This window comes from Stegodyphus dumicola, chromosome 6 (genome assembly GCF_044657685.1).
Source record: "Stegodyphus dumicola isolate Sdum_Otavi_A_Nest chromosome 6, ASM4465768v1".
Taxonomy (NCBI): domain Eukaryota; kingdom Metazoa; phylum Arthropoda; class Arachnida; order Araneae; family Eresidae; genus Stegodyphus; species Stegodyphus dumicola.
Genome location: NC_140773.1, coordinates 221,421,353 through 221,434,734, shown reverse-complemented (window position 1 = coordinate 221,434,734; position 13,382 = coordinate 221,421,353). Strand labels below are relative to the sequence as shown.

General features: G+C 36.6%; 1 protein-coding gene across 8 annotated transcripts in view; it reads left to right on the top strand.

Moving 5' to 3' along the window:
- Positions 1–13,382, top strand: part of LOC118195845 (sodium channel protein para-like) — a 401,580-nt gene that overhangs the window by 285,031 nt on the left and 103,167 nt on the right. For 5 of the 8 annotated variants that reach the window (XM_085819566.1, XM_085819564.1, XM_085819565.1 and 2 more), the window contains 2 exons: positions 2,036–2,313; positions 7,473–7,646. In XM_085819566.1, the coding sequence (XP_085675692.1) occupies positions 2,036–2,313; positions 7,473–7,646 (452 nt within the window). The remainder of the gene's footprint in view (positions 1–2,035; positions 2,314–7,472; positions 7,647–13,382) is intronic. The other 3 variants (XM_085819569.1, XM_085819567.1, XM_085819570.1) reach the window with 1 other exon arrangement.

The following is a 13,382-nucleotide window of genomic DNA, read 5'->3' as shown; positions in this document are numbered from 1 at the left end:
CTGATCCGCTCTATGTAGTATACGAACCCACCAACGGCCGAGCGCAAAAAAACTTGGGTTCAAATCCAGGCGAACGGGCTGACTGCATGGTTGTTTTCGTGTTTTTCCTCATGTGTAACGTGTATACGAGCCAATTTTCCTTAGTTCACGAAGTCATTCCTTCCCTTAGGCAGATAGCTCTAGTGTGCTTTGCCATAATAAAAACTAAACCAAACCAAACCTATATACCAAACCTTCTTGACTATGCGTTCTCGAATAGCGCTGATGGCAATTCAAAGCTTTCTTTAACCGAGATGGCATTTCTCTTGAATTTTTGTGACAGTAGTTTTCATTTTCTTTCTTTTTTCCCCCTTTATTCAGTATTTGCATTTGTATTTTTTCATTTACAAATTTATTACTTTTAATAATTATTTTTAAAAAACGTTTGTATTGTAATTACTATTGCTACATTTAAAATGTACTATTAGTTCTTCGTCAGATTATTGCTATGCTTAAAATCCCCTTTATTAGAAATAGAATTAGTTCTTTGTCATTCTTTTGAATATTAATTCATTTTGCATTTTGCATATTAATTAATTTTTCCAAGAGCAAATTATAATTATTATTATATTTTATTGCATTTGTATATGATTCCTTTCTTGGGGATTCACGATTTATGTCAGAAGGAAACATTAAATGCAAGCGTCAGTAAAAATAATCTTAGAAAAATAAGTTATTTTACTTATATTAGTATTTGAAGAAATGCAACAAACTGTAAGATACTGTAATGTAACAATAAGATATTATACTGCAACAAACTGTAAGATATACTTCTAAAAATCTATAATAATATGGAAAAAAATCCTGTTTAATATTTTTAAGTAGTTAAATAACTCATTGAGCCGTTAAATAACTATGTCATGTTAACGACACTGATTTACTATCCCATCAGAAATCTGTTACATTGACATGTAAAAGCTTTTATTTTTCAAAGTACAGGGTGACACAAAAAACGGGAACTTTTTAACAATCCAATAAAACCAAGAGTGTTCGAAGAAAAATGTTTTATTCATAGTAATTGAAACTTTAAAATTTGCCATTTAAGAAACGTTAATGGAATTTATCATTTTTTAAAAATTACGTCCTTTGAATGGCGATCTCTTGTACAAATGTATTCTTGAAATCTGCAGTTGAGATTTCTCATTGACCGCTGCAACATCTCAGCTGGGATTTCATCCTGAATTCTCTGTTTTAACTCATCCAGAGTTCTTGGTCGAGTCGTGTACACTTGAGATAGCCTCTCAAGAAAGAGTTCCCAAACGGAAAAATCTGGCGATCTAGGGGGCCAGGGAACATTACCGAATCTTGAGACCACACGGTTACCGAACAATTCTCACACAGCTTCCATTGACTGCCGTGCAGTGTGTGATGTCGCACCATCTTGTTGAAACCAGGTTTCTTGAACGTGTAGGAAATTGTTCAGTTCAGATGTAACGAAAGGTTGTAACATCTCCAGGTAATGATCCACATTTACAGTTACTGTGATCCTCAGTTCATTAAACAAAATTACTAATAATGTCCGATGATCCCATGTAATGAAACAGCACGCCATACTGACACCTTACTAGCGTGTAAAGGGCGCTCCTGGACTTCATTAGGATTTGTGTCTGTCGCCCGTTCCACTGACTTATGGTTACTAAAATGGCGGAGTGTTTACTTGCTCAAGGTCACTGTTACCGAGATACTACCACCTGCTCGTGGGTGCTACTATGCATTTAAAAACTTCACGTTATTCGATGTCACTGTGCATATTGAAAAGTATTTGTCTAAACGTAAAACTTGTGTTTTATAATGTTATTTATTATATGTATATATATATATATGTTATTTTTAATTGTTGGTGTATCTGTTCTTCATTAAAGAGAAGCATTTGTTACCTGCTCTGCCACCATGTCCTGCATGATCGGCTTCTGTGACTCTTTTCGATGTTGTGATGTGCCTCAATATAACTATTCACCCAGAGGCTGCAGAATGGCAATACTTAAACATTATTCAGTGTCCGTTTATTATTTTCCTACAGAAAGAGAGGAGGCAGAAAAACCTCGCTTCAAGGAACGCTGCTTGGCGAATTGTTTGAAATTCATAGACATCTTCTGCGTATGGGATTGTTGCGATTGCTGGATACGTTTTCAAGGGATTGTCTCGCTAATAGTCTTCGACCCCTTCATGGAGCTCTTCATCACACTTTGTATAGTAGTAAATACCCTCTTCATGGCCATGGACCACCACGAAATGGATGCGAATTTTGAGAAATTCCTGAATTATGGAAATTATGTAAGTGGGGGCAATAGGAAATGCATCCCTCCTTTTTGCACCCTGGATAATGCAAATCAACAAAAACCTAGTTGTTATATTCCTTTATGTACACTTTTGCTTCTTTATGTAGCACTTCTAATGTTTTCTTTTTCATTTGCTGCAATAAGAACTTAAATGCTTTGTAATACAATAATTAATCATGTCCTTCTGGATCATTAAAGTTATGAGTGATAATTCTCATGCTTTTTTTATGCCCTTAAATTTGCTTTCTTAAATTCCCGGCTTTTATTTTTATTTTTTTTTTTTTTTTATTTTTATTTTTTTTTTCCATGTGTACAACAGCTGTAATATATTTTACAGGGCGTCCCATTCGAAAGAGGCCCCGGGAAAAGTGTGATAAAAATCTTATAACAAAAGGAATAAATAAACAAAAATTTTGCATAGCATGGCTTTATGTTTGAGAAATAAAAGTGCGTTAGAAGAGGTGATGGAAGTGACCTCCTCCAACCTGTGTACAAAGTTCAACACGGTGTTGCATTTTGGTGTATGTTGCTCCCAGATTACACGTGGTAGAGTGATGAAGCGTAGTTCCACTTGTCAGGATACGTCAATTAACGAAACACACGTTTATGGAGTCACGACAACCAGCATGTACCCGTCGCAGAACTCTTTCATTCACAGAAGATGGGTGTGTTTTGTGCATTACCATAGAGGCGTATCATCAAGCGAATTTTTTTACATTATTGTTACCACTGAAGTGTACCAGCACTTTTTCATGAATTTGTAAACTAGTTGGATGATGAGAAGCTGACACTTGGCTCACCAGCAAGAATGAGGCAACATGCCACACAGTAGTGAATATGAGACGGGTGGAATCACTTTTCCGACTTTTGCAGACTTGATCTCCTTTGAGTTTTTTCTATGGGGTCGCCTTAAGAGGTTATCACACATGGCTACAGTCCCTGCTAGACAAGACTTTTCTGAGAAGCGAGATTCTGGTAGCACTGGTTTAAACAGAAGGATTCTTAGAAAAAAGAGCCCCGCCTGAAGCGAAATCCCGCCTAGCTACGGAAGCAATGTTGCGGCTACGCGGGATTTTTTCAAACCTCACCGAAAATGTCTCTCCGGGGTAGAGACAACCAATCAAACGAAAGTTCTGCTTCTGAAGGATCACGTGATCCCGATTTGAGCGATAATCGATTACTGTTTGGCGTTCACGTCTTTGTAGTAAGTGAGAATGGTAACCTAGCTACGGAAATGTGCGGGCTCTGAGAATTGTCTCTTTCGACGTCAAGTTCCGCGTAGCCGAAACATAATGGACCTTATAGGTAATGCGCACAAGCACAAACTATGCACATGGACGATTTGCGTCAAAATGTCTGTCGTGAAATCCAAGAAGTGACGCCCAATACCCTGGCAGCAACATACGCGAACATGCAACACCATATTGAACTGTCTGTACAGATAGGGGATCACTTCCAGCACAACTTTCTAATGCACTTTCATATTTCAAACATAAATGTATATCATGTAAAAATTTGGTTTCTTTTCCTTTTATTATAAGATTTTTATTTCACTTTTCCCGAGGCCTCTTTCTAGTGCGACACCCTGTACACCACTGAAATACTTTAATGCACATTTGTAAATTATAAGAGAGTATTCAAAGTTATGAATGGATACAAACAAAACTGCAAGTAAGCAAAACAGCTGTTTCTAAATTTCGGTAGAGGATTTTAATAACAGCCAAAGGAAATCCTATTTTTTCATCGATTACAAATCTTTAGTTCATTCTCCTAGAAGTTTTGGGTATTCAACTGTGGCAGAATTAAGAAATGCTTAGATTAGAAGCAAAAGTTAAGAGAATTTTTAATAATTCAGTGCTTCGGCTACTGAAAGAGTTTCTGTTATTCACTGCTAACATTAATTTCCCAATAACTGAAGCTTCGGAAACGTTTGCTTTCAAAATTCGTTAAACATCTGAAATTCGCGATTATTAAATTCTTACTATTAGCGCACACTCTCCCGCTATCTTGTTCAAATTTTCAATCGTTAATAAAATACTTTTTATTCATCAAGTTGAAGTATATTTTATTAAACTTGTAGTGGATGACACTGAACGTTAATACAGTTTTTTTTTCACATATTAAAGTCAATTCCTACTTATTTATTCTATTTATCGAAACTAAAGATAGGCTGTTTTTTTTTAATAAATTATGAGACAAACAAATAATGACCGTTTATTAGGAATTCTCATGTGCTGTAAAAATTAATTGGTATTTTTCCTTTTCGCCGGCGCAAATCTCGCCAAGCAGATTTTATTGGTGACAACATATAGTATACACAAAAAATATTTAAAAATGTTAATTCTAAGAATTTTTTATTTTGAAGGCATAAACGTTTTAATATCGTTTAAAATTTTGTAAAAAGCCAATAAATAAAGACAATAAATTTATAAAAAGACATTAATTTAAGAATTTACTATGCTATCATGGTTTAATATCCTGATTCGCCGGTTCATATCACGTGATCCCAAGTGATTTCATCTCACGTTAACTACATTTTATGGAATTTAACGAACTTTTACAGGTCCTTAGGGGAATGATAACATGTAGTGGTAAAGGCCTTGAGGTCGAACACCACTTAACGAATGATGATCTCCGACGTAAACTACGCTACAAAAATCTAATTATCTCGGTAATTATCTACATTAATTTCAAGTTAAATCTTAATTTGGAACACAAGTTTAAATGCAAGAATTATTTTAATTCGTTCGAATAGCTTACTCAGAAATTATGTAAAACCGCAGTGCTTTACTCGCTAGTGCATTCTTATTAGAATTTGACCCTTGACTTTTCTATATTTTCGGCTTCGGGTAAGCGGTGTGATTGTATCCTTGACTTAATTACCGCGAATGGCCTTAGGGCATAAAATTGAACTACCTGGTAAAAATTCTATGTAATTGTATGCTAGTATTAAAAAAAACAATCAATCTGATAAGAAATGGCTGCGACTTGTTTTGAAAATGAGGACCAAAAAGTTGCCATCGAGGATATTCCGTTTGGCATCAGTTGTACTACTATTATTGGCGACTTTATCGCCTGCGCCGGCAAAACGGAAAAGTACCAATTAATTTTTTAACAACTTACTAATAAATAACAGTACATGGCTGTGATAGATGGAATTGTAGTGGCAGCAGTAAGACAGAGTTCTAAAAATTTTTTAATTGTATGGAATTAAAGAATTGTAGCTTTATAGAAATGGATGCAACGGATGGAATGCCCGATGATGTAGCGAAAATTCTCCCCATATTCCTATGCTAACGTGGTAATAATATATGTTTAAAATATAACCCTTGAAATGTGCCTTGCTTCACACACGGAGAATGCGAAAAGAAACTACAACACAACGCAAGGCGATGATTAGAGAAAGAAAAAAGAAAAACAGCAGCAGGTCAAGCATATGGTCGCCTTGAGTCGTGTGAAATTATTAGATGGAATATTAATTGAAGAACTGGACTGCTCAAAACTGACTGTAAAGGTTCCTTGCAATAATGAAGCATTAACAAGAGATGGATAGAATGAGAAACTATAGACCACCATCAGCTTCATAAATTAGAAACGAAAAAATGTTAATAATGTTAATGAAAGTAACTAAAATAAAATTTTTCTTTGTTGACCTAAGTAGGAACTGACTTAAAAAAAAAATTATATTGCTTGTTAATAAGGTAACTGACATCTGCATCATCAAAAAATGATTTGGTGGAAGATGATTTCAATTATCATTCCCAGAGTTTTATATTTCATATTTGGTCTCCTCATAAAGAAATTAAACAGGTGTTTAGCTATCTTTCTATTTTTTTGTATCTATGATAGTAAATATTTTACTTTTTGATGCAAGTTTCATTCATGAAAGTTTCTTTGATATGTTTTTAAAATAAATATTTCAAATTGTGTTTCCAGAAGATATTTAAAATATTATTTTCAAACATTATTTTGAGAAATATTATTTTAAAGAAATATGTTGATTGAAAGGAGAAAGTTTTCTTACTTGTTTTTAACGTTTTAAAATAATTGAAACTTAAGATTCTAATTTTATTTTGTATAAATACATTACTCTGAGGAAAAATTTATCGATATTATCTCTGCAAAATTAAGTAAGTAAATGAAAATAATTGATATTTTAATAATTAAACACTTTATAGATTTTTATAGATTTTCAAGTAAGTAAATGAAAATAATTGGCATTTTAATAATTAAACACTTTATAGATTTTTAAGGCAAGTAATTAATTAAAGACTTTTACATTTGTGAATTATATTTCATATGCTTATTAAAAATTCTAATGAGATTTTCTTTCATATGATCAATTTAATACAAAAACTTAAAAAAAAAGTAATTTTTTTTTTTTTTTTTTTTTTTTTAAGAATTTAAATTTTTTGGCATAAAGTAAAGTTTTGCGCAACTAAAAGTTTTTATATCTCGTTACCGAGGAAGACATTGCGACAAAAGTATCGACAACGAAAACGTCAAGGAAGAGACAATGCTACGAGGAACCTCGTCCTAGAAAGCATCGGGGTAAGAAGAGGAAAGGCAAGGAGATATTGCAATTCTAAAACACTCTGATACAAAATATATCGTAGGAAATACAATGGTGATAAATTTTGCAATTCGGAATTATACGAAACGTGCTTGTTAGCGAGTGTGGTATCTTGACTCGGGGAAACTTGTCTAAGATAACCACTCAAGGTTTCAGATGATTTTTGTCTTTCACAGAGGTGGTCTTTTAAGGGAGATGATGTTCAATTACAGATGTTAATTTATTTTTTCATAAATACTCGTTACTTTCAGAGGTGGTCGTCTCAAAGAAGTGGTCATTACGAGAGGTTTCATTGCATTTTAATCAAGAAAAAAACAAAAAACGTACCTTTCCCACACTGCGAATATTATATGTTTAATTTTCACTCCTCGCGTTTTTTTTTCCTCTACGACGTTTTTATTCTCGATGTTTTTACCGCAATGTTTTCGGCGGACACCCTTAAGCTTTTTTTACTTTTTGAATTAATTTCTGGATTTGATTTATCGATGCTAACATAGTTTCAAATAGTGTGGAAAAAATAGTGTGTCTCTGGACCAATCATTTACACTTAGAAAGAATAAATGCTTATCTTTTCTTTTTAGTTCTTTACAGCTACTTTTGCCATTGAAGCAGGCTTCAAATTAATTACATTAAGCCCCAAAACTTATTTCTGTGAAGGTTGGAATATATTTGATTTCATCATAGTTGCTCTATCTCTACTAGAATTAGGATTAGAAGGTGTTCAAGGTCTTTCAGTTCTCAGATCTTTTCGTTTGGTAAGTGATTTTTTTTGACAATGTCTTTCATCATTTATATATATTTTAAGGCACTTTTAAAGTTTTTATCTTTTTGACTCATCTCTGAAATCTAATAAATAAAATAAAACCACAAAATAAATGGATTTTTGAATTTAGGTAAGTTTGCACTTTATTATATTCTATACAGCCTGATCACCGATGTACAAATATTGTTTGGTAATATTTAATATATATGTATATATACTACACTTCTCAAAAGTGAAACTGCAACACCAAGAAAGAATGTGCGTAGCGTCATGCAAATTGCAGGAGCGAAAGTTGAGGTGGATATGTAAATTGTTAAAAGTTGCGCACGCATTGGATGACGTGGTACGCATATTGCGGGCTAAAAAAAATATTGCGGGCTAAAAAAAATATTGCGGGCTAATAAAAGTCAGCCACTTTCAGCATCTGAGGGCCATAAATCAGGAGACGTTATCAACTCACGAGACACAGAACAGCAAATCAAGACTCCTCCAGACCAATGAGTTGAAACTTCAACACCCACGTGGCAATAGTCACGTCCCTTACCTCACCCTCACCCTCAGCGCTCCTACAACAGCGGCAGCAGTCAGTCAAGAAATGCTATAGCCAGGCACTACTTCAGAGAGTCGGATCACGTCATGCAAGTTCGCATGATAATTCCGGCATATCAGCGGAACTAGGAACATCTGAGGGTTTATGGAGCATTGGAGGCTATAGAAGAAGCATAGAAAATGTCTTTGAGACGTCGGGCGAGCTCAATCGGCTCAATACCATCAGTTAACGACCGGGGAATGTGACCGTATTATCGAACTCCGAGCTTGGTTTGTCGCTACGCACAATAGCCACCTGTGTTGGGCACAATGTGAGTACCATCCAACGTTGTGTCAGTTAGGCCGGTATATTCGAGAGTTAATTATTAGAGACCCTTTCTCCACGTCACGTGACATCCGAAGCCAGGAGCAGATGGATTCTGTGTCCATCCAAACTATTCCCAACAGATTGCATAAAGTACACTTACGTTCACGGGTACCAGCCACAAAAGTACCATTGACTGTTGAACACAAGACTAAACGCCTGGTGTGGTATCAGCGTCATAACGTGGGGAACACCATATGGCATCGGATTTTCTTCACGGATAAATCTCATTTCTATCTCTGGAGGAATGATGGCCGTCGACTGGGCGACCCGGAGATGACGAACACCCGGAGAACGCTACGAAACAACCGATTTTTGTCGAGCGTCATACCGGTCCTGCACCGGGCATTATGGTTCGGGGTGGCATAATGTTTGATCACAAGACGCCCCTGGTACACATTAACGGCAGTTTGACAGCGGTCCGCTACGTCACGCAAGTTGTGGAGCCCGTTGTTCTGCTCTGGTTGCAGAGCGCACCCAACACGGTATTCCAACAAGACAGTGCCAAGACGCATGTCGCGTGGCGCACTTTTAGCCTGATCGAGTTTAACATCCTACCCTGATCGGCAGCGTCTCCAGATCTGAATCACATCGAATACCTGTGGAATCTTATTGGACGTGACATTTACCGAGAACCACGACCGCAAACCCTGGATAATCTGCGTGCAGCAGTTGATGTGGCTTGGCAAAGGCTACCTCAGGCAGCCATCAATGAGCTCATTCTACTAGTTTCTGTTTATGTATTTGTACATTTTTACTTTCTTAAAGTTTTTATTCTTACTGAAATTTTAATTCAAAGAGTTTGGATAACATGTCAGAAAAGCTGTTCAACAATGTAAGACAACATGAGAAATAATATTCTAAAATGCAAATTAATTTTTAACTATTTAGACTCTTGCAGTGTTGACAAAAGCGTAACATGTTATTCAGATTCATTTATCAACCTGGTTTAATGTTTCAAATAGTTAACCCATGACAAGTTCTCTTTTGAAAAATTAAATTGGGGTAATTAACTTATTAATTAATTATTATTATTTTCATATATTATTTTTCATAGCTTCATTAATTCTAACGATTACGCCACTGTTTTAACATCCCATACAAAACGCTTATTTGACCATCTTTGACTACTCTAAATTTTCATTTTGACTTTTAAGACCTCTTAAATTTTCCCCAGTCTACACACTTTTGCTTAGATAGGTAATCAAAATTTCTATTCCTTTTGTTATAAGTTATTATAATTATGTTAGATTAATAAATTAGAAGTTAGATTTTTTTCGCAAGCTTAAAGATTCATTCAAATAAGGGAAAGAGATGAAACCAAGTTACTGAGAATATTCCGGAACAAAGTTAATGTCCCTTGAAAAGTCAGTTCTCTTCCACGAAATCAACAATAATTTATTTTATTTTGTTTTAATTTCTTTAAACATTTTCATATTTTGTTTTGGCACTTTGAGTTTTATTTGCTGACTTTACAGTTTTAAACTTCTTCTAGGTCTGTTACATGTTTAATAGTTTTAGATAAATCTTCTTAGTATTAACTTTGAATTTAAATAGATTCAATAACAATAGTTTTACTCTTTATTTCCTAGGCTAAAATCATAAATAAGAAATCAGTATTTAAATAAATAAATATATACAGCGTGTCCTGTAAATGTGGCGGCAAACTTCTTGGGGAGGTAGGACACATCATAAGGATTAAGAATTGCATCGGAACTCATGCCGGAAATGTCAAGGGTATAACTGATAGCAGAGGTAGAAGATGGGAAAGAAAACAAGAGAATGATTAATTTGAAACATTTATTGGACATGAATGCAATTAATGTACGACAGCTTGAATGTTACAATGGATACCCGAAATCTGCACCATCAAGACGCCATGTCTGACACCGACGGACATTGTCGGACATGTTCAAAGACATCGGCAGATTTTTTATTGTTGCAGCTGAGCAGGCGAGTCTTGCCACGAGATCTATTTCAGACATAATAGGATCGTGATACACGACACTTTTAATAGCTCCCCACAAAAAGAAATTAAGGCTTGATAATTCCGGTGAGCGTGGGTGCCAGTGAACCGGTCCACCACGCCCAATTCATCGATGGGGGAATTAGTTCAAATGGCTACGAACATCCAGTCCAAAAGGAGCAGGCGCCCTTATCAAGTTGGAACCACATGCTGCGCCTCACATTTGGTGGAATATCGTCAAGCAAGCCGAGAAGAGCTTGCTCCAGAAAGATAAGTTAATTCGCGGCATTCGACCTCGATGGTAAAAGGTACGGATGAACTCAGCAGTCGCCAATCCGCCTACACATTAACTTTGAAGCGTTGTTGTGGCTTTGGTGAGGGTTTTCTTGAGCCCACAAATGCTTGTTGTGGTGATTGAATACGCCATCCTTATTGAGTGTGACTTCATCCATGAACAACACATACGCTGGGAAATTAAACATCACGGGCACTGTCCTGCAGAAACCACTGTGTGAATCGCATGCGTTCAGGATGGTTATCGGGGAGCAGTAACTGGACCCTTTGTAAGGGCGTGGAAGGACTTGGCGTTCAAGACACCTGGGCACTTGTACGATTCATTCTTAATTGAGAGGCAATGATACGTATGTTGGTCCTTGGATTGCTCTCTGCCGCATCAAATACACTTTCTTCCCTAATGACCCAACGAGGCGATCGTGTTCTGCCTTCACTTTCCCTGCCACTTCTTAATGACCCATAGTCGCACAAATTTTGATGCAGACGTGCAAACAAACTGTGGTGTGGTTGATATCTGTCGGGAAGCGTTTTCGATAAGTGCTTGCAGCGGCTAGTCTATTACCCTCCGTTAAGTGCATGTCATGCTAGCTCTCCGTTCGTATAGCGTTCCATGCTCTTCGTATGGTGCCTACACCTTGAATGAGGCGATCCTCACTTTCCACTAGCACTGTCCTGTAGAGCACATTCTGGGGACTTAGAATGACGTTTCCGGGCATGGGTTCCTATGTAATTCTTAATCTTCATGATGTGCTCTATCTCCCTCAGAAGTTTGTCGCAACATTTACGAATCACTCTGTATATAACTGAAGAGCCAAAATAATATGACCACCCACTCAAAAAAAGGTCGTGTTGTGGGATCTTTGGCTTGCAAAACAGCTGCAAATCGCCTTCGCATGGATGGCACAAGTTCTTGGTAGATGACTGGAGACAGGTTGTACCAAATGTCTAAGCAGCGGTAACGCAAAATCGAGATATTTCGACCTGGTGGTGTTTGAGCTTTGAGCTGAAGCTCTATGACATCCCAAATGTGCCCTATCGGGTTAAGATCCCGCCACCGCCAGGACATTAATTGGAATTCATCCTTATGCTTCTTGAACCACTTCAACACAATTCGAGCCTTGTGACATACAGCGTTGGCCTACTGCAAGATTCCATATCCATTTGGGAAGACAGACGCCATGTAAGGATGCAACTGATCAGCAATTATGTATAGATAGTCCCATCTTTCATGGTCTGTTCTACCATAAGTAAGGGTTCCAGACCCGCCCATAAAAACGTCCTCCAAAGCATAATACGTCAATACCAACCTGTGTGTGACATACTGTGGGGTAAATTGTTCGCTCGGAAGACGGCGAACCCTGACGCGACCATCGACGTGATGAATGAGAAATCGTGATTCATCTGACCATCTTCCACTTATCCATGGTCCAATCCCACCGCCTGGCGCTGATCTTGCTTTTCGAAGCGGGACAGTCTTCAACGTCCTTTTTCATTGATGACGCGTGGAGGTCTAACACCTTAGAGTCTACTGTTGGTTTCCCCGTTCTTTATCTCCTTTGCAAAGATACTAACAACCGCAGATAGTGAACAACCTACTAGTCGTGCATTTTCGGAGATACTCGTTCCCAGTCTTCAGGCCGTTACAATCTGCTGTCTAGCAAATTCAGCAGCTTTTCTCATCATTCGCAAAAGCAAGTGCAAGAATGGTTCCTTACCCTCTCCAGCAACAGTTAAAGTTTTGATCACGTACACATCCAGACGAGTTCTTTGAAGAACGTGGGGATGGTCATAATGTTTTGGCTTGTCAGTGTATATGCATATATATAGTGACAAACAAGCAAATCACAAGGCGACATCTTGATTAAAACATCTTTAAACAAGCATAGGTTGACAAAAAAAGTCTTGGAGATTAATACATTAAGTGTAACTGAATAAATATACTTGTACTTTTTATGTTTTTAAACATATATTATTTTGCATGGTGTGTTAATAAATTGTTACGGTACATTATTATTTATAATTCCGTGGCACCTTTTAAAAATACATTACAAATAACCCATGCTACCAGTACCAAATCTAATGACACCGAAACACAGGTGAATGCATAGTGTTTTTTACATATTTCTTAAACTCTTAATGTGTCCACTTTTGTTTGTACGATAGAATCTTTTATTTATTGTGAGGATTTACTGCATGGACGTACTGAAAAGCTGACTAATACCAGAATGGAAAGAATGTAGCAAATTATCTCTCTCCATGAAACAACTGTCGAAACTGACTACCATAGATTGCAATCAAAATCTACCACAAAGAGATATCATTTGCAAGAGTATCCTAATCAGTGTTTACTACAAATGTGGATAAAACGAGATGATGGCCACTACAAGCTAAGGATTTAATTTTATGTTTTTAAGGATTTAATTCCATGATGTCCCCCAGTATTTATATTGGGGGCTATCAATCTTTGCGTTTCCTTTCTTCACTCATATCCAATACTGTCAATGCAGTGGTTTCCGGTCACTCGTGATACATTGTCATGTGTATGGTATAGAACA